Source organism: Chroicocephalus ridibundus, chromosome Z (genome assembly GCF_963924245.1).
Source record: "Chroicocephalus ridibundus chromosome Z, bChrRid1.1, whole genome shotgun sequence".
Taxonomy (NCBI): Eukaryota; Metazoa; Chordata; class Aves; order Charadriiformes; family Laridae; genus Chroicocephalus; species Chroicocephalus ridibundus.
The window spans coordinates 379,651-399,737 of NC_086316.1; the positions used below are offsets into that span (position 1 = coordinate 379,651).

The 20,087-nt window shown below is 59.1% G+C and overlaps 1 protein-coding gene across 1 annotated transcript in view; it reads left to right on the forward strand.

Moving 5' to 3' along the window:
* The first annotated feature begins 865 nt into the window (after positions 1 to 865).
* The window catches only part of PAX5 (paired box 5), a 136,139-nt gene continuing 116,917 nt past the window's right edge, over positions 866 to 20,087 (forward strand). The window contains exons 1-5 of the mRNA XM_063320094.1: positions 866 to 1,004; positions 7,607 to 7,772; positions 12,099 to 12,296; positions 16,280 to 16,344; positions 18,170 to 18,298. Coding sequence (XP_063176164.1) covers positions 959 to 1,004; positions 7,607 to 7,772; positions 12,099 to 12,296; positions 16,280 to 16,344; positions 18,170 to 18,298 — 604 coding nt within the window. The 5' untranslated portion in view covers positions 866 to 958. The remainder of the gene's footprint in view (positions 1,005 to 7,606; positions 7,773 to 12,098; positions 12,297 to 16,279; positions 16,345 to 18,169; positions 18,299 to 20,087) is intronic.

The following is a 20,087-nucleotide window of genomic DNA, read 5'->3' on the forward strand; positions in this document are numbered from 1 at the left end:
GTGGCTGCAGGCGATGGTGGGCCATGGGGGGACCCCCTCTCCGGGCCCGGTTTCACGGCAGAGGCCCCGGGGGCGATGTTTTTTGTCCTTGGGGAAAGGGAGCGCCGGCGGAGGGACCCCCCGCGCCCCGCATGTGATGCGAGACGCGGGGGGTCCCTCCGCCGGCCCCCAGGCAAATCCCCGTCCCGCCCCCGCGGCGGCCCGTCCCGTCGGGGAGCACAGCCCCGGAGCTGCGGCGTCACCCCCGTCCCGGGAAGGGGAAGTCGGTTGCGCTGAAAAGTTGGTGACGGGAGGGGGGGGGAAGCAGAGCTGTGCCGGTGCCGGTGCCGGTGCCGCCGCTCCGCAGCAGCCGGCGGAGCGGTCGGAGGAGGAGGAAGAGTGCGGGGCGGGGGGGGAGCGGCTGGTTGGGAGCAAAGTTTGATTTCTGCTACAACAGATGTCAGAGTTTTCTTGGGTTTTGGCTGCGTCTGGGGACATCTTGTGATGTTTTAGAGAACAGGACATGATCTCACATGGCGAGGAGCTCTTTAGTTTCTTAATCATTTCACGGTTCCTTCAGAGGCTTTTTTTCCACCTAAAACGTTTAGTTTCAGCTCAGTGATCAGCTGCAAAAGCTCGGCGGGGAGCGGAAGAGTTGAATTATTCCAACCTGCGAGAGCCCTTCAAAAAAAAAAAAAGGAAAGAAAAAAAGGAAAATAAAGAAGAAAAAGAAAGGAGAGAAAGAAAAGAAAAGAAAAGAAGAAAAGAAAAGAAAAGAAAAGAAAAGAAAAGAAAAGAAAAGAAAAGAAAAGAAAAGAAAAGAAAAGAAAAGAAGAAAAGGAAAAAAGAAAAGACGAGAAGAGAAAACAAAACAAGAAAAAAAGAGAAAAGGAGGAAAAAAGAAAGAAAAAAGAAGGCGATAACAACACGACGTGGAAACTTTTCTCTCTGTCCGTTCCCCAAGCCCTGACAAGCCGGGATGGAGTTGGATAAAAGCTACGCGACCCCCCGGGCCGGCCGCACAGGTGGGACTCGGGTGGGCGCCGGGGGGGGGACGCCGAGACCCGCCGCCCGTCACGCGTGGGCCCGGGCGCGGGGCGGGCGGCGGGGCCGGCTCCCGCGAGGGCTGCCGAGACCCCCCTGCCCCGCTGGGGCCGCCTGGGTGTCCGTCGGGCCGCGCCGGGAGGGCGAGGGAGCGGGACCGGGGAGCCGGGTGCCGGCGTGGCCGGGGTAGCCCGGGGCCGCTGTGGCCGCGGGGCCGGCGGCGGGCGCGGCTGCGGGCGCGGAGGCGACCTCAAGGCAGGGTGGCGGAATGCAATTCCGAAGCGATCGATGGGGCCTTTTATTAGTTAAATCGCCTGAATAATCGTTTAATCGATAAAGCATTTCATGGCGGCGCGCCGCACGCCCCGGGGGCAGGGGGGGGCCGGGGCGGCGGGATCGGCAGCACCGGCGGCTCTGCCCGGTGCGGCGGGGGGATCCCTGCGGGGTGCCGGGCCGAGGGGGCTCGCCCGCACGACCCGGGGGGGGAGGAGGAGGAAGAGGAGGAGGGGAGGACGGAAGGATGCCGACAGCGATGAAGGCCAGGCGCGGGGGCGGGGGGGGCGACCCTGCCCTCCCGCACAGGCCGGCGCGGCCCCCCCCGGTCCCCGCGCCCCTCCCCGTCCCCCGGCATCTCCCCCGGGCCGAGGTGCTGACCAGCGGCGGGGTGCGGCCGGCCCGACGGCCCCGGCTCGGCTGCGGAGCTGCGCGGGAGCCCTGCGTCCCGTCCCGTCCCCGCGGCGGCGGCTCGGCCGCGCCCGGGAGTTTCGCGTTCAACGAAAACTCGCCCCGCGGTCGCCCGCCCCGCGCAGCCGTGGCCCCCATGCCCTCGGCGGGGCGGCGTCCGGGCGGGGGGGGCTCGGCGGGGCCGTGCGGACGGGCGCGGCGCGACCATCCGGCAGCCCCGGCCCGGGGCCGCCCGCTCTCGGCGGCCGGAGCGGGGAGCCGTCGGCGCTGGAGCCGCCGGGCGGACGGAGAAACCGACCCCGGCCCCGGCTCCCCGCGCCCTCGGCCGCTGCCCGGGCTGCCGGGGCACGGGGGTCCCACGGGCCCGGGATGCGGGGTCCGGCCGTCGGGGGTGCCACGGCGCCGGGGGCTCCGTCCACGCACCGGGTGACCCACGGTCCCGGGACGCGGGGTCCGGCCGTGGAGGGTCCCGATGCCTGGGGGGGGTCCGTCCACCCGCCGGGGCCCCGGGGCCCGGACGCAGGTCCCCCCCCCCCGGGCCCCCGCCGCACCCCCCCGCCCCGGTCTCGCGTGGCTGCGCCCCCGCCCCGCCCGGCGAGGCCGTGCGGCCCCGCCCCCCGCCCCCATTGGCCCGTCGCCCACCAATCGGCGCCGGCACCGCCCGGCGGCCAATGCGGGGCGCCGCTCAAGTTAACTTTTGCTATTGGCCGCGGGCGGTGAGTGACGGGCGGCGGCCCCGCCCTCCCGCCGCTGTCCAGCCGCGCGGTGCTGAAGCGCCGCCCCCCCCCGCCGGGCGCGGGATCGGTCCCGGGGCGGCGCCCGCCCCGCCCCGCCCCGCCCCGCCCCGCCCCGCCCCGCCGCGCGCCCCCGCGCCGCCCCCGCCGCCGCCACATCCCCGCCGCCGGCCGGCAGCGCCGGGCGACGGCCCCACCAGCCCCGCGCCGCCCCGCACCGGCGGCCCTCGGGGAGGGGGCGGCGGCGGCCCCGCGGCCCGGCGGGCGGCGGCGGGGGCGGCGATGGGCTCGGCCGGCGGCCGCTGACGGGGCGCCCCCGGTCCCGCGGGGCCCCGCGGCGAGGCGCGGCGAGCCCGGCCCCCGCCCCGCTCCCCGCCCTCTCGCACACCTTCCCCCGCCGCCGCCGCCGCCGCCCCGCCCGGCGCCGCGAGTCGCTGCCGGCGGCGCGGCGGGGGGCGGCACAGGCGGAGCGCGCCGCCGCCCCGGCACCGAGCCCCGCCGACGGGGCGCCCGCCCCCGCCGCCGCCCGCCCCGGCCGCCGCCGCCGCGCAGCCGCCGGCGCCGCCAGCACAAAGAGCCGTCGGGGAGGCAGCGCCGGGGCCGCCCGACCGCCGCGACCGCCTTCGCCGCGGAGCCGGCAGGCAAGAGCCGCGGCTCGGCGGCCGCCCGGGGAGCGGCTGGGGGCAGAGGCGCAGCCCGCGGCGGCCGCTGCTCGCCCCCCTTCTGTCCCCTCCCCCCCCTCCCCCCGCGCCCCCGACGGAGCCACCAGAGGTTGGAGCGGGAGGGGAGCCGCGCTCGGCCGGCGCTGTCGGATACCGGCACCCGCGCGGGGCGGGACTCGTCGGGCTTCTGTGGCTTTTTGCTTTTGCTCTTTTTGGGTTTGGTGTGTTTTGGTTTTTGGTTGGTTTTTTTTTTGTTGTTGTTTTTTTCTGGGGGGGCTTTTTCTCCGCCTCCCCTCCACCCCCGCCTCCCCCAGCCCCAAAGCCGAGCGCCGCCGGCGAATCGAGACGTGCTCGGCGAGGCCGCCGCGGCCCGGACCGCTCCGATGGAAATACACTGTAAGCACGACCCGTTTGCAGCAATGCATAGTAAGTAGGCTGCCAGTTCAACTTCTCTGACACGGCCGCGACGGGCCCGGCGCGATCGCGGACGGGTCCGGGTCTCCCGCCCGCCGGGGACTCCGGGGGTCCGGGCGCATGGCGGTCCCGGAGCCGTCGGGAACGGTGGCCGCGCCGCGGGGATGGTTTTGCCGGTGGACGGACGGCGGCGGGATGCTGCGGGCAGCGGGCTTGCCCGAGGTTTGTTGAATATGTGTTTAAGTGTACACATAGATATACACACACGCCTAACCGTATGCCTGTATCTGTCTGTACATATGCACGCAGCCGTATGTGTGTGTATATATATATATATGTGTGTGTGTGTATGTCTATTTTTTTCCCCTAAATCAAATCTTTGGGAAGAAAGCCGCCCGGTATTCCCGACGAACGGAAAAGTTTGCTGTACGATATTCTCCCTCTATTACAACATTTGGATATTCGTTAATTAAAAACAACCAAATAATAATAATAATAATAATGATGATAATTTTTAAAAAGTCAGACAAACACGAAGAGCGCGGAGCGGGGCTGGAGGGGAGATTTTCCTTTTTAACCGTTCGAGGAGGGGCAGAACGGTTCCTTGGCGAGCTCGGCGTCGGGCAGCGCGGCGGAGGACGAGCGGGCGGCGGAGCGGGCGGTGAAGTTAACAGGTCGCGCGCGATGGGCTTGCCTGAGATTTGTTGTGCTTGAGAGGTCGGGGAAGACTTATCCATTAGCACAGTGTTATGTGAAATGACATCTTCTCTCACGGTGAGTTAAACGCTGCATTACGGCGAGAGATTGCGAGGAAATTTAAGGTAGAACTAATCTCATTTCCTGGTGCACCGCAGCCCTTCTAGCTACAAGAAATTTGTTTGCAAAATAAACCATCCAGTGACCGGGCTGAAATTCTCCCTCGCTCCGTCCTCCCCTGGCTGGCCGCTGATCCGCCCGCTCCCCGCCCGTCCCGGGGGTGTGCGGGGCGGGGATGGCAGCCGGTCACCGCCGAACCGCCGCTGCCGCCCCCGTGAAAACGGACTTTCCCTCCCGCCACAACCCAGCCTTTCAAACCCGCCTTTATTCCGCTCCCGTCATTGAACCGAGCCGCATTTTTCCAAGGAGAACTTTGCGGGAGGAAAGCCGGCGGTGCGGGGCGCGGGGGGACGCGGAGCCGCCCGCCCGCCCGTTCCCGGACACGCAGCCCACGCAGGACGGGCTCCCCGCGGGGGGACGGACACCCCCGCCCGGGAGAAGCCGCGGCGGGTCCCCGCGGCGGCCGCCGTCATTCGCAGCCGTGGAAAATCGATACCTTCCGCAGGAATTTCGGGGCAAAACAGAAGGGAAAAAACCAAAACGCCGGTGCCTTCGCTCTGGCCCCGGCCGCAGCGGGGGAGCCCCCGGGGTCGTTCGCCGCCGAACGATTCCCGGACCCGCAGCTCCCCCGGTGGGGGGAGGGCGGGGAGCGGCCCCGGTGAAACGCGGCGGCGGGGGCCGGGGTGGCGGCGGGGGCTGCCGCCGCGGGGGGAGCGGGGCCGGGGCGGTCCCGAGCGGGGGTTCGGCCCCTTCTGGCTCCCCCGTCCCACGGGGGCAGAGCCCGGGACCCCGCAGCGGGCGGGGGGCAGCCGGGGCGGCCCCGACCCCCGCGGTCGGTCCCCCGGAACCGGCCGCCGCTCGGGCCGGCCCGTCCTCACCCCGCCCCGGCTTCCCCGCCCGAGCGGGGGCTGCGGACCCCGCACCCGCCACCGCGCCGGGGCTTCCCCCGCGCCTCGCCCCGTCCCCGCTGCCGGAGGGACGCGGAGGGGGGAGCGGAGCAACGCACCAGCGCCGCTCCCCCAGCCCCACACGCACCGGGGCCCGGAGCCCCGTGTCCCCCCGCCGCCCCCCGGCCCGACGGGGCCCCCGGCGCCCGCCCGCAGCCGTGCGGCGAGGGGGACGCCGGACGGGCGGCGGGGGGGGCTCGGCGGCGGGGCCGCTTAGCGCGGCGGGGGCAGGTTTGGGGAGGGGTCCCCTGGCGCGGCGGGAGGGACGGCGGCGGCCCCAGCCTTTGTTCCCCCGCGGCGGCGGGGTCGGGTGCGCTCGGCCTGGGCAGGCCCGGGGCTGGAACGGGCTCCGGGAGGAGAACCAGCCCTTTCCCTGAGGAAACTCGTGTCTTAATGCTTTCCTCTTCTCTCGTTCCTTCTTTTTCTCTTTACTTTCTTTTTTTCTCTCTTTCTGTTTTTTTCTCACCTCTCCTTTCCTTCTCTCCCTTCCATTCTCCCTTTTCCTCTTTCTCGTTTTTCCTTTTTCTCCTTCTGTTTCCTCCTTTCCTTTCCTTTCTCTTTCCTTTCTCTTTCCTTTTCCTTTCCTTTCCTTTCCTTTCCTTTCCTTTCCTTTCCTTTCCTTTCCTTTCCTTTCCTTTCCTTTCCTTTCCTTTCCTTTCCTTTCCTTTCCTTTCCTTTCCTTTCTCTTTCCTTTCTCTTTCCTTTCTCTTTCCTTTCTCTTTCCTTTCTCTTTCCTTTCTCTTTCCTTTCTCTTTCCTTTCTCTTTCCTTTCTCTTTCCTTTCTCTTTCCTTTCTCTTTCCTTTCTCTTTCCTTTCTCTTTCCTTTCTCTTTCCTTTCTCTTTCCTTTCTCTTTCCTTTCTCTTTCCTCTTTCCGTTTTTTTCCTTCTTTCCTTCCCTCCTCCCCCCCTTCCCTCTCCCTCGACCACTGCCACAGCATCTTCCCGCTCATATTGCATGAGCTGTGTGTGATTTTGTGCAATTAAAGCCACTGGTAGGTGAGGAGCCGGAGGTCTCGCTCGCTGCAGCGTTGCGGGGCTCCTCTCGCACACCTCAGCCATCGAGTTTCCCCGCTCCGGCTGCAGCATCGCCCCAGTCCCAGCATGTCCCTGCCGCTGCTGCCAGCCCATGGCTGGGGTCTGCTCCTGCACCCTGGGGGCTGCAGGGGGCCCGGGGGGCCGGGGCTGGCTCGGCCGCGGGCAGGGGTCTGCCTCTTGCACTGGCGAAGGCAGAGCAGGCGCTTTTCTGCTCGCCACAGGCTTTGGCAATCACGTATTTCATGTGGATTCATTATGCGTCCTGACAGTTTTAGAACGTGTTTGCAAAGTTTGACAGCAGTTTATCAATGGTGAAATGACTGGATTTAAATAAAAATAGCTCTATACAATTTTTTTTTTTTTAAACACTGAGGCATTTGGCTTGTCAGCTTATTCAGTACAGTTCAAGCCCTGGGCAAATAGAGAGATTTTCTGTATTATTTTTGTTCCAGAATTGGCATCCGTACTGCCCCTATTGCTTGTTTTCAGTTTCTCCACAGCACGAGGGTACATGGGATTATTTCATGTTCATGGGTTTTACACAGTTTCACTGCTGTTCATCCCAGCGGTCCCGTTTCCCACCAGATAGACGATTGACCTTGCTAAAGGTGAACAGTGCAAATCTGCTAAAAAAGGGATAATATACTGGGCTTACCTGAGTGTGGATGTTTCATTTGTGTGATCATAATATCTGCTAAGACTGCTATAAATTATAAGAGCAGAAATCATGCTCTGTTTTGTTTGTTTGGTGGTTTTTTTTTTTTGGCTCTTGATTAAGTCAAGGCATTTGGAAAAAAAACCCCACAACATGTATTTAATTTCAGGTATCCCCTCCTGTGCTTAGACATGAATAGCGTGTGGGATGAGTGACCACCCTTGTTTTCAGTCAGGGGCTCGGTGGCAGCCTCTTCTCCCTGGGCAGCACCAGGCCTGGCCCTGGCCTCCGCGGTGGGGCGAACGCAGCCGCTGGCCTCGGGACGACGGTGGCCCGTGGCCGAGCCGGCCACCGCTGCCTGGTTTCCTGTGGCCATTTCCCAACACGGGGCCCGACCTGCCTCCTTGCAGGAGGGTCCTCCCCTCCGGCGAGTGGCATTGCAGCAGCGCAGCCAGCGCGGCCGCCGCCGTGCTGCCGGTCCCGGGGAAGAGCAGCTGGAGGCTGGAGCGACACTGGGGAGGTGATGCCCATCGCCGGGGGCCGCTGGGCTGGGGCGGGTCTGCCCTGCAGCAACGTCCGAAACTCTCACACAGCTCTTCTTCTCCTGCCCTTCTCCCCCTCCCCTGTGTGTTTCAGGACATGGAGGCGTGAATCAGCTGGGGGGTGTTTTCGTCAACGGCCGCCCCCTCCCAGATGTCGTCCGCCAAAGGATCGTGGAGCTCGCCCACCAAGGGGTCCGGCCGTGTGACATCTCCCGGCAGCTCCGCGTCAGCCACGGCTGCGTCAGCAAAATACTTGGCAGGTAAAAGGGGGGGAAGGCGAATCCTTCTGTGTCCGTCAAAAGTGTCACTGCCAGCCCCTTAATTGCGGGCTGCAAACAAATGCAGAGCGGTAGAAACCTCAGGAAATGAGTCCAGGGAGGAGAGGGGCTTCCTAACCACGCGAGGTTTTACGTGCCTGATGTGGGGAAAAAGTGCCACTATTCGCATGCCTGGTTTGCCCCTTTCACTGTTTCTTGTAGGGAATTGTAACACAAAGCGCAGAATGCCATGTGGGGGTTACGGGCTGCGTATATGGTGTATATCCCCCACCTCTCTGTTCTGAACAAGTAGAGAAATCTGGGAGTCATCTTCAGTAAAATGGAAAAAAAATAGAAGTTGTGCAAGTTGCTCATTTTGCTTTCTGAAGAAGACTCTCTTTTAGCAATAATATAATGGTATGTGATATATATACATCAACATAGCCGTGTGTTCATTCACAAAGGGTATTTTGCAGTATTTTCCACTGTTTAGTTCTACATCTTTTTCTACTCTTGTACTAGAATACGTTCTTATTGAAAGCACAGAATACCATAAGTAACTATTAACCGTCTTAATTTTGTCTGTTTTGTGAGTAGCCCTCTGCTCAGGCTGGAGCTGCTTGAACCACTACGGCAGTAGGAAGTTAAACTCTGAGTGCATATAATTTCCTGATTTCGTTTTAAAATTTGACATAGGTTCAGGCCAAAAATACCATCCTTGCTTCTTTGTATCTTGTGAACAAATCTGAACATAATTTGTCTAAATTGCAGTGTTAAAATGGTTTTGGACTCCAGGTATTCTGAGGTAGTTGAACAACTCCTATTAAGGAAAACATTTTTTTTTGTTAGAATATGTTTTTCTTGGTAATCTGGAAAAGTTAATTCCTGAGCTGCTGACTAATTTTTCACAGTTAATTGTTTACAATTTTACTCTTAGGATTTTTATTTTTACCATCTTTTCCAATTTTTAAACAATTTGCCTTCCTGGACATAGCATAGCTGCAAAGACTTGTTAAGGCAATTATTTTTTTGTCGTATCATGCAGGGGATCTGCTTGGATTCGCAGCATTTACAATCTCTCCGTGGCCATTTCAGTGCCCAGACTCGGCCTGACTTGGCAAAGCCCCAGGCCCCTGGTCCTGTCACTCCTGACACCCTTTTTTCCCGCAGACCCCTCTTCCCACCGTTGTTGTGGCTGCCGAGCGCCGTCTCCCCGTCCCCGCGCGGTGCGTGCGTGGAGCCGCCGGAGCCGGCGCGGCGTCCCTGCGCCTCCTCTCATGCGTTCATGGCGGGGAGATGCATCCCCTGCGAGCCATGCATGTTCCTCCTGATGTAGGTTTGAGGGCGCCGGTGCCTTTGCTGTTTTAGAGGGGAAAACTTCCCGTGGGCTTTGTGCGAGACCTGCCTGCCCATTGCAGGCTGTTTCGCTCGGTTGGGGCTCGGCGTCCACCGCCGGCATCGGCTCTGGCTCCAGCTCCCAGCCTGGCCGGCGCAGTTCGGCTGGTGATGCTCCTGGCTGCAGCAGGCTGGCCACCAATTCCCATCAGGACCAGCCACCGCTAAGAGGGGGGCTGTTTATTTACCTACTGGGCAATTGTCTGATGGTTTTACTGTTGATAGCTTGAATAGATCTACCGTTAGATATATTTGCAGTATAGGGCTAAGAGCGAGGCTCCAGAGCTTTGTCATTAAAGTTGTCAACAATAAATTGGAATTTCATAGCTCATTATTTTCATAACTAATAATTACAGTGGGTAAAATGTCACTGTAATTGGAGCTCTGTGTGTGTGCATTTTTCCATGTGCATGTGGAAAACAGGGATCCTTACGATAAATCCTTACATTTGGAGTTCTGTGGTCGGAATTTTCCAGTGCTCGGTACAGTCTTAGAAAACCAGTGCAGAGGCAGGGAACCAGCGGTGGCAGTGCACGGGAAGCTCTCGCCCCTGCCCGGGGGGTACCGCGCGGGTGCCCACCCTTCGCCTGCACCAGCAACTTGCTGGCTGCAAACGGCCTGGACCTGATGCGCATAAAATGAAGGCGGCTGCGGCCGTCCTCGTGTTTAAAATGGAGCCGGGGGCACGGGGTGCCCGTGCTGTGCAGCCACAGGCTCCTGGCCGTGCGCCGGGGGCGAAGAGGAGGGAGGCGACGGTGCTGTCGCTGGGCGAGAGCCGTCCCCAGTGGCTGGGAGAAGGGCCTGGGCCCCATCCTGTGCCCCCCACCGTTCCCTGATGTCCCCGGGGCTGCAGGGGTGGGGGCGGCCGGGTGGGCAGCGGCTGGGGGGTTTGGGAGTGGGGGTCTGGCTGTCCAGAGGGCACTGGGGCTTTGTGCCATGGCGTGGGGGCCTTTGCCGTCACGGCGTACCCGGCACGGCGAGTCAGCCCTGGGGAACACCCTCTCCCCGCACCGGCGCGGATCCCGGGCTGTCCTACAGCTGCTGTGGGCACCGTGTCACTGCGGGCCCTGTGTCACCACGGGCACCATGTCACCAAGGCGCTGCTGGGAAAAGACACCTGGGAACATCCCTCAGATCAGTGGTTTCGACTGGAACTAAGAAAATTGCCACTTTTTGTTTGGTAGCATTCCCGGCATTGTCTGGCTTCCTTCGGCACCCTCCGCACAGGAGAGGTGCCAGCAGTGAAGGTTTGGGGCTGGGGGTACAGGGTTTTAGTGGGTTTATGGTCTGCATTCGCCATCATTTTGTCACGCCCTCGTGAGGAGCTGAATTTTACCCCCTGCCCTAAAGCTTGCTGCTGGGCTGCGTGTAGGGACACTGGGGGGTTAATCCATCCCTGACGCTTGACGCTTTTCATTACTAACATTGCTTAAACGGCTCGTGGAGACTGGTGGATCTGAGTCCACACCTGCATCCAGAAAATATCTGGAAAGATGCACAAACAACGCGGTGTGAGTCTCTCTGAAGGAATTTTGTGCCCTGCACACAGAGCTCTCCCAGAAAGATTGAAAACTGGTAGCCTGGCAGAAATTTTATGAACCCAGTTGCGTGTTACAGCGAGACAGACTTCGGCTGCACAGCCTGTTTGTGTTTTGATCACACTGGAAAGATTGGGGAATTAATTATTTTTTTTCCCCATATAATGGGTATGTCAAGTAGCTGCAGAGAAAATGTATTAATAAGCAGTCTGATGTTCTAACTTGGGAATCCTTTCCCAGCTCCCTGCTAGAAATACAGGCACGGCGAGGACGTGTCCACGCTGCCGAGAGCGTGCGGCTGGGTGGGCGCGGGATTGAAGTCAGGCTCCCGAAGTCGAGGTCTGCTCCGCACGGCGGGGCCAGGGCAGTCGGGGCAGGGTTTATTTTTCATCTGGTCGTGAGGAAAACCCGCGAGATAGAGAAGTGTGTGTCCGGGATTGTGCCGTGCGGCAGAGTGGCTTCTCGCCCTGGGCCTCCGGTTGGCCCTCGGCGTGTGCGGGATGGATTCTGCTCTCAGCAGCATCTTCAGGGCTCGCTGAGGAGCAGGGGAGGCTGGCGGGGACGGGCGTCTCGGTGCCACGTCTCGCTGCGGTGCGGCCAGAAGCACTTGCTCTGCCGTGATTTACATGTGACGAAACCTGGCGGATTTCTGTGGGTTTCTGTGGGTTTAGGGAACCAGCCCCCTACCTTTGGTGTGGGATAAAGATGCCGGTCCCGGGGAAGGGCCGCAGGGCTGGTGATGGAGACCAGACCCCACGGCGGCGGGAGCACGGGCAGCTCCCTTGTCCCTGACATTCGTGACGGAAACTACTAAAAACATGGCGCTAAAAAGAATACATTTTTGAAAAATGTTAACTATTAAAACCATAATATGCATATTAAAAGAATAAAATGGGAAAAAGATATGCCTGCATATTTATTCCGGAGGTGCAAATAAAATAAAATACCTAGCCTTCATTTCACTACGAACTGATAACAAGCCGTAGATATTAATGACAGAGAATTTCTGTAGAAACAGTAATTTACTACAGAAGAGTCCACCGCAAAAAGTGGTCTTTGGTGTGATTTGTTTCTATTATTGCCAGTACCGCTGATTAATAACACACATTTTCAGTTAATTTTGGATCCCAGCATGCCCTTTAATCTTGCATTGTTTCTTTTGTCTTGCTATTACAGAAAAATATATATTGTATCCCGAGACCCAATTCCAATTACTGTAAGTTAATCTATTAGGTGATAAAGCACTACATAGGCAGAAAATGCGTATGTGAAAGTGAAGATGTATCTCAGGATTTCCTGGGGTTTGGTTACCTTGAAATTATGTTCTCTATAAATCTCGAAGCATGTTCTCTGTCTATTTGTGATAACCGAAGCTTTGTTTTGGATGTTGTCCCAGGTATTACGAAACCGGGAGCATTAAGCCTGGAGTGATTGGAGGATCAAAACCAAAGGTCGCCACACCCAAAGTCGTCGAAAAAATTGCAGAGTACAAACGCCAAAATCCCACCATGTTTGCCTGGGAGATCAGGGATAGGCTCCTCGCTGAGCGAGTGTGTGACAACGACACCGTGCCCAGCGTCAGTTCAATTAACAGGTAAAATCCGCTGGTCCTGGGGAGGGGGACGCTCCTCGGGAGCCCGCTCGCTGTGTCCTCGTTTGTTGTTGGGACTGTCTGTTTGGGGCTGTTTGCAGCAAATGCAGGTGGCACGTGTCTCCGTGATGCCTCTGGGGCCGGGGGGGAGCGGTGGGCTTGCCGCGGCGGCCAGAGCATCCCAGATGGCGAGTGTTTCCTAGCGCGAGCAGGCTCTGCTGCTGGCCTTCCCGTCCTTCTTGTCCTCTTCCCAGTCTGTCAGTCGTGGTCCCCCCGGTCGCCATCCCGTGTGGTGGCTCCGGACGGGGCCTCGGTGGGGCAGGGGGTCAGTGGGAGTGCCTCCCCCCGGCGAAACTCAGGCGGCCCCCAACTGGGGCAGCGGTCACCTGGCGAAGGGGGGCCAGGTGCCCAGCAGGGGGGACGCGGGGTCCAAGGTCCCACTTCTGTCGTCCTGGTGCCTGCTCGCTCTTCTGAAGTGGGCCCAGGACCGCGCTGGCTGCTGCCCTCGGCGTCAGTGTCACCGGGGGTTTGGTCGATAGCTTTCGGGTGCCTCGGCCGTCCGCTGGGGACGTGGACGCACTGAAGTGGCGTTGAACCGCTTTTGTGAAAATGCGGTGGAATCTCATGCGGAGCCTCAGTCCCGCCTTTGGGAGTTCTGCCCCGACCTTGCCGGGCAGGGCTGGGCCGCAGCGGGGCCGGGGGCTGTGCGGACCCACCGCCGTCGCGGTTACACCGCCTGCACCCACCCGCTCCCTTCGGCGTCGGGGAGGTGCCTGACGCCGGCGTGGAGCAAACCCAGTGAAACGCTGTGCTGTGTCTCCAGCCCTGCCACGCCGATGATAAGGGATTAACGCTTGGAAGGCAGAGCGCTTGGGCAGCCTCCCGCCGCCCGCGGCCCTGGCAAGCAGAGCCCTTTTCACTCAGCAGTGTGCTCTGTGCTGGGCACGGACCTCACCGCGCTGGTGAGATGGTTCTCACTTGTGCCACAGCATGCAAATTCTTTGAATGCAGCTAGCTATAAAGTCCCATCTGTGTCCATGGACATGAAATAAATTGATGCAATATTCTTTTATTGGCTATCCCAACCTGATTTGCATTCATGGAGTTGCCGCTTGAGTAGCTGGAGCGGCTTCCCCGGCGTTAGCAGAGAGAGGTGTCTCCGTCTTGCTGAGCTGAACGTTGAGTCATATCTTTGCGTGTTTAAGAGCAAAAATGGGTCAGTTCACGTGCAGCCTTTGCTGCTCCCTGGGAGCTCCGGGCTTGGTGGGACTCGAGAGCAGCATTCAGTAGCCCTGCGGACATGGCATTTTCAGTTTTAAGAAGGATTTGAGGAATCATATGGACCCCAGGAAAACTGAGGGAAAATCCCACTCTGACTGTCCCCAAGCAACTAAGGGCAAACTCTGCTTCTGTTGAAGTCATCTTGAGCCCTGCCACGTGAGAAGCATTGCTGCTGTGCGCAGCCTTGTGTTTGTGTAGCAGGACTTCAGGCATCCTCCGAACACTTACCCAAAAGGCAGTCACAGCTCTAGAAAAATGAGAGACCTGAGTAGCGTCCAGTTGGGGTTGGAGCCAGTTTCCGTATTCTACCTCTTGCTGCATCCTTGTGTGTTCCCACATTGATAATGTCCACACGCCCGCGGCCATTGCATCAGAAACCTGTTTCATGACCCGCCACCAAGTTTTTTGGCCAGAAGTCTTGTTCTTTCTCATGTGCCTACGGCTGTGGCCAAGATCTTTCCCTTTTCTTAAAGGTGTGAAATCCCTTTTTAAAAATGCATGCAATCTTTTTGAGTCGGTCTGCTCACCCAGAGAGAATTGTTTTTGCCAGCCTCAGAGCACATCCTGAAAACCCAGCCCACACTAACATGACAAGAAACCTGGAATTCACATCAAAACGCTTGGCCTCAAAGTTGAATCCTCCCAGTCCAACGCGGCAGTCTGTGGGCTTTATCCCTATGTTTAAAATTGAAAGTATACATTGAGGCTTGGCTGGTAGGGATGTTTTACATGCCGGGGATGCAGCCCCTGCTCCGAGGGGGTGATGGGTGCCCTGATGCACCGCTGAGGTGCAGACCAGGAGCTGCTCTGTGGCTGCGGACATGAACCCATGGGATGCAGCGCCAGGTTGTTCCCGTCCTGCGGCGGAAGGGTGATGCCGAGCAACTGGGATGAGGATGGAGCTGCGGCACTGCTCCCCGTTCCTGCGTCCCCGGGGCCGTTACCTCCCAGGAGGCTGTCGCTGCTCCTGGGGGACGCCATGGCTGCGGGGACACACTGTGTGCCCAGCACATCCCCGCGCAGAGGGTGCCTTTCAGCAGACGAATTTGAACTGCTGCCCCTGTGTATGAGTGAATAATAACTATTATTATTAATTAATAACATTAATTAATATTAATAATAGGCCACTCTTCCGCAGCAGGAGCAACTCTGTGTGATTAAGGTTTAATTAATCATTGCGATTAGTTTTGCTCAAATAAGCCGAGAGCTGCCCAGCTGCTCAGAACTTCTCCAGTCCTCTGTCCCTCCGGAGATGAAGATGTTTATGTGTCAGAAGGCCCCGGACGCCCCTCCCGTGCCACGATGGCGAGGGGACCTTGTGTGGAGGGCTCTTTCCACGCTGGCTCACACAGGGTCCCAGGGCTTTTCCCACACAGTCCCCACAACGCTGCCCAGCTCCCTCTGGGGCCTTTCCGGGCTTGGCTGCTCCGGGTTTGGCTGCTCCGGGTTTGGCTGCTCCGGCCACTGCAGAAGACGTTTGACAGCCGTCAGCTTCGCTCTGGGGCTGGCAGCTGAAGCTGGCTCACTAACAGACCTCGCCAGCCTCCGTCAGGCTCCGCAGGGCTGGGAGGGGACGGGGACGGCAGCGTGTCCCCTTCTGGGATGGGGCCAGACGTTGCCGGCCGTGGCTCCCCTTCCAGCTCTCGGGGTGGCTCTCAGGCCGGCGGCTGCTGTTTGCAGCTCCGTGCCCACGGCAGCTCCGTCTCATGCCCACCCTCCTCTCCTCTCTTCTGTGGTCAGGGCGGTGGGAGGCAGAGGGTTTTTTTGGGTGAGGAGGGGAGAAGCGCGTACCGCAGCTCTGCCAGCGCAGAGGGCACCGGGCAGTGAGACGTGGGGTGGGGGAGCGCCAAGCCTCCTGCGAGCCCATTCCCATCCCGCTGCAGCCCGTGGCAGAGCTGTGTTATCTCCAGAGGTGTCTCAGACCCTGTCTTTCCTTTTTTTTCACCGTGCATCGGCAGCAAGCGCTCGGCACAGCACCAACCCAGCTCCGCGGCGCAGCTGCCCCTGTCCTGACACACAGCACACGCCTTCGCATTTCCCTGCACCTCTGAATTTCTCCCGATTGACATCATTATAAATCAGAGCAGAGGCTGTCCCCAGTGGTGACAGTGTAGTTATTCAGCTTTTAAGATTAGCATTGAATCCAGCACATTTTTGTTTTAATATTAATTTGGCTAAGCACGTCCTTTTCCAGGGTATCCAAGTGCTTTAGCTGTGAGTGCCGTGCCCGGGGGGGTCTCGGGACAGCCTCGGGAGTGTGTCCCAGCACCCACAGGTGCAGATTGCAGCCTGCTGGGATGCCTGGACTCAGGAGTGTCCATCTCCCTGCGGAGGTGGTGCTGCCCAAGGGCTCCCGGATCGCAGTAGGTGACTCTTTCCCAGGTGGGGAGGACTCGGTCCTCGAAGGGACCCAAGCACCGAACTCTGCAGCATCCCAAGGCGCGTGTCGGGGTCGGTCACCCAGACATCCCTGGTGACAGGGGCTGGGACACAGGAGCGCTGGGGCACAGGGACAGGGACCACGGGCACAAACATGGTCCTGGGGCACCCGCTGAACTTTGGACTTTCTGTGGGTGATGAGGGGTAACGCACAGGAAAGTGTTTTTGTATTGATGTAGGCGTCCTGAACTGAAAAAATAGCATCTGATGCCCCCCGCAATTGCCTGCTCGATGCTAAGTAGTCATTTCTTTTCAACTCCATACAGGATCATACGGACGAAGGTGCAGCAGCCACCCAATCAGCAGGTCCCAGCCTCCAGCCACAGCATAGGTAAGGAAAACTTTTTTTTTTTTTTAAATATTAAAAAAAAAGCATAATGGATTACAAATATTCTAAAGAACTTTTAATCATTCTTATGGACAGATAATTCTGCATAAAACACTTCAGCACACGTGCTAATGCGCCTTCTTTGTCATTCTCCAAGGGCTGAACATAGTAAATGAATTTTATAAATACTGCTAAAAGGTTTTGAATTTTACTGATTATTATGATAAATAGCTTTCACCATGAGACAGAAAATTGAAATCTAAACCAAAAAACCCCCACTAATGGGGGTCTATAGAATGTCAGATAATTAAAGTAATAAATCAAGAAAGGGATACTTATTCATAACATTTTCTGCATCATTAGTCAGTAAGTAGTTTTGAATGTGTTTTTTTCATCTATCAACCGTCCCTTCCATAATTCTTTGTGCACTCGCAGTCTTGAGTGAAGAGGTAGCAAAACTTTCCGAAACTTTAATTCCGCGGCAGACCAGCAATGCTGCGCCCTGAGGCCGGCGATGTCCCTGGCAGGGCATCCCCAGCCCTTCTGGGGGCTGATGGGGTCTCTCTGGGGATGGAGGGGCTCAGGCAGGGCTCGGGGATGCTCGACTTTTGTCCTTGGTCCCTGAAAGCTGCCGGAGAGCGGGTGAGCCCTTGCTCCGTAGGCAGAAGGGAGGCAGGATGGGGCCCCAGTTCCTCCCTGCTGCTGCTTGCTGTCCCCCTTGGCTGGGGTGGGCTGGCACCGTGGGACACGGAGTGTGGGGACAGAGCTGCCCGAACGCCGCGGGCTTGGTGAAGGAATCACGCTGCAGCCCCGTGTCCTGAGCCTTTTTCTGCGGGAAATGCCAAAATAGTCTCAGAGGAGGAAAAACATCCCTCAATTTGCTACGGTGGCTTAAGGGCTGCTCTCCTCGAGGAAAACAAGAGGAGAGAAATCTTGTTTCTCAGGGCTTGTGGTCGATAGAGCAGCAGGGATTCCCAACGCCCGTTTGCTCCATGTGGGCTGTGTCCGGGGGTCCTCAGCGTGGTCCTGCAGGGGACCCCCCGTGCTCAGGGGTGCACAGTGCTCTCCGGGCTGTGGGTACGTGCCAGCGCAGTGATGGAGGTGCTGCCTCCTCCGCCTGCTTCCGCACAGCCTCGGACTCCCACAGCATCGCGCAGCGTCTGCAGCCCCGGCCGGCGTCTCTAGGCTGTGATGAATGACGCCCCCTTGGCTGGACACCCTTTCCCGAGGGCGCTGTTAAAGCAAAGCGGATTGAATTCCTATTTTGGGGAGCCTGAGGCCTTTCAGCCATGTGGCCCACAGCTGGCCGTCCCTGGGCAGCCCCAGCTGCCTGGGGGTTCCTCTCCGGCTGGTGGCTGGGGCCGGCAGCAGGCAGGCAGCAAACCAAGCGCAGTGAGTGCAGGCTGCCCCGGGACCTCGCTGGGGACCCTGTCCGTGGAGGGAGACCCTTCTCTCTGCACAGCTGTTCTCCTCACCAGCTTTCTGCACCTTGCTGGCTTGTCACCCGACGGCATCCCCTGGCCAGAGCAATGCGCCTTCCCACCCTGCCCCGCTCAGGACAGGGTGACGGGCCACTAAAGGCAGAGCATCCCCCACCCTGCAGTGCCTGTCCCCTCATGATGGGGGCGAGGGGTGACCCTGCCTCTGCTCCCACCCCTGCCCAGCGCTGCTGTGGGGCTGGGCTGGGCTCGGTCCTTCCCGAGCTGGGGGGGGCTGTGGTGGCCGGCAGAGCTGCAGCCCACCTCAGTGATGCCGCGGGGGCCAGTGGCTTTGGGTGGGCTGGCGCTCGTGCTGTCCTGCCCGCTGACCGCCTGGCCTTGCCTTGCAGCCTCCACGGGGTCCGTGACCCAGGTGTCCTCCGTCAGCACCGACTCCGCCGGCTCGTCCTACTCCATCAGCGGCATCCTGGGCATCGCCTCCCCTGGCGCCGAGAGCAACAAGCGCAAGCGGGACGAAGGTAGCGGGAGCTGTGTTCTGGCATGGGGAGCGTGCAGCGGTGCGCGGCCGGGACGGGAGGGAGGGATGGGGATGGAGATGGAGCAGATGCCGCATGCCTGTGCTGTGACGAAGCTGCGGTCACCCCCCATCGCCATCTGCTGCAGTGGGTTTGGTCCTGTTTCAGCAGGCCCTTGCCAAGGTCACAGCCCAGCTGGGGACCTTTGGTGTGACCCGGTGATGGAGGCAGGACCTCTTCAAGGAGCAGGGGCTTGTCAGGGTGTTTCAGAAGGCACTGGGCCTGTGCTACAGTTTTTAACCAGACCTTCCTCCTCACCGGGGAACATTTTGTTCCCCCCAGTGAAAAGGGGAAGAGTCACCATTGTGCTGACTCTGTGGCCACCTGAAATAAAAAAAATGTCAGGGAGGCGTCCCTGTACACAGACAGAAAATTTACGGTAGAGCTGCATCTCAGCAGGTTTCCCCAGCGCCAGGGGATTCTGTCAGTGCGGGGGGTGGAAATGAGCACGGTGTGGTTGGGGTTGGGCATTGCTGTCACTCCTCAGATCTGCTGCTGGGTCTATGGTCCGGTTCCGTTCTGCATCCTGGACATTTTCCTGCTTTGGAGGGAAGGATACTGAGGACAGAGTGGAAGGGAAAAGGAGAAATTCTGCATTGGTGTCTTATAAAAGTGCCTTTAATATGGAGGATCCCTTTCGTTCAGTAAGAACTTACAGGGAGGAGTTGAGGCCAAGACAGTGGACACGTGTGGCAGTGGAGGGGACCCAGAGCCTCAGCGGAGATGCTGAGGTCCCGGCTGCAGGGGACACCTGGAGGAGGGGTGGCTGCTGGCCCTGTGGCAACACGGGTGGGCTGGGGACCCCTTTTGCTCTTGGTGGGGGTGTCGCCGTCCTGCCGGCCAGCTCGGGCTCCTGCCCCTTGCTGTGGAGCACCTGTGGTCCCCAGCTGCCGCGGCGCCGGTGTGGGTCCAGTGCCACCCTGCAGTCAGGGGGGTCCGCGTCCCTGTGCCCGCTGTCCTCCTGCCCCACTGGGACGGAGGGAGGGGTGGGCGGGTGGGCAGAAACTGCAGTGGCATTAACAAAATCCTGGAGGAAGCCCGGTTAAAACTGGGGGAGGGATGGCACAAACTGGGTTGGGTGTCTGCGGGTGAGCTGGTGGAAACGCCTGGTCTGCTCGTGGAGTAGCGCTTGTTTTATTGAAACTGGGGGAAAAACTGCAGGAGGTTTATGGGGCCAATTTCAGCCACGTGGGGACTGGTCTGATGGTGGGAGTATAAAACTCCCCGTGTTCAGGTACCCGCTGAACGTGCCGCTGTTAGGTTGTTAGTTAACTCTGTGATAGCACATCTGATGTCTTTTTCCAAATTAACACCACAACTGCATAGATAAATATATGCATTAAAGCAAATAGGGTAGAAATTTTGTTTTTTATCAGCCATGTCAGGAGAGAGGCTGTCAGTGTTGAAACCACACAGCTCTGCTACAGCCCTGTCCCGAAGCACCAGCTCTTGGGTGCCTGTGAGTACAGAAGACCCTGGTTTAAGCCAGAGAAGACTCTGTCTAAGAAACAAGAAGCTTCCAAAATTGCAGAGAAAAGAATTAAATGTTTCCTTGGAAAGATCAGAAGCAGAGCTGAGAAATTCCCCACCTTTTCCCAGTTCATTTTCAGAAGGGAGCACGTGATTTCTAAAACAACCCCCGCCGTGTTGGCAGGATGAGTCATGACTTTTGAGCTCGTGAGCTGGACAGGAATGCTGTCCTCAGCAGACCATTTCAGCTGCTTTTATAATA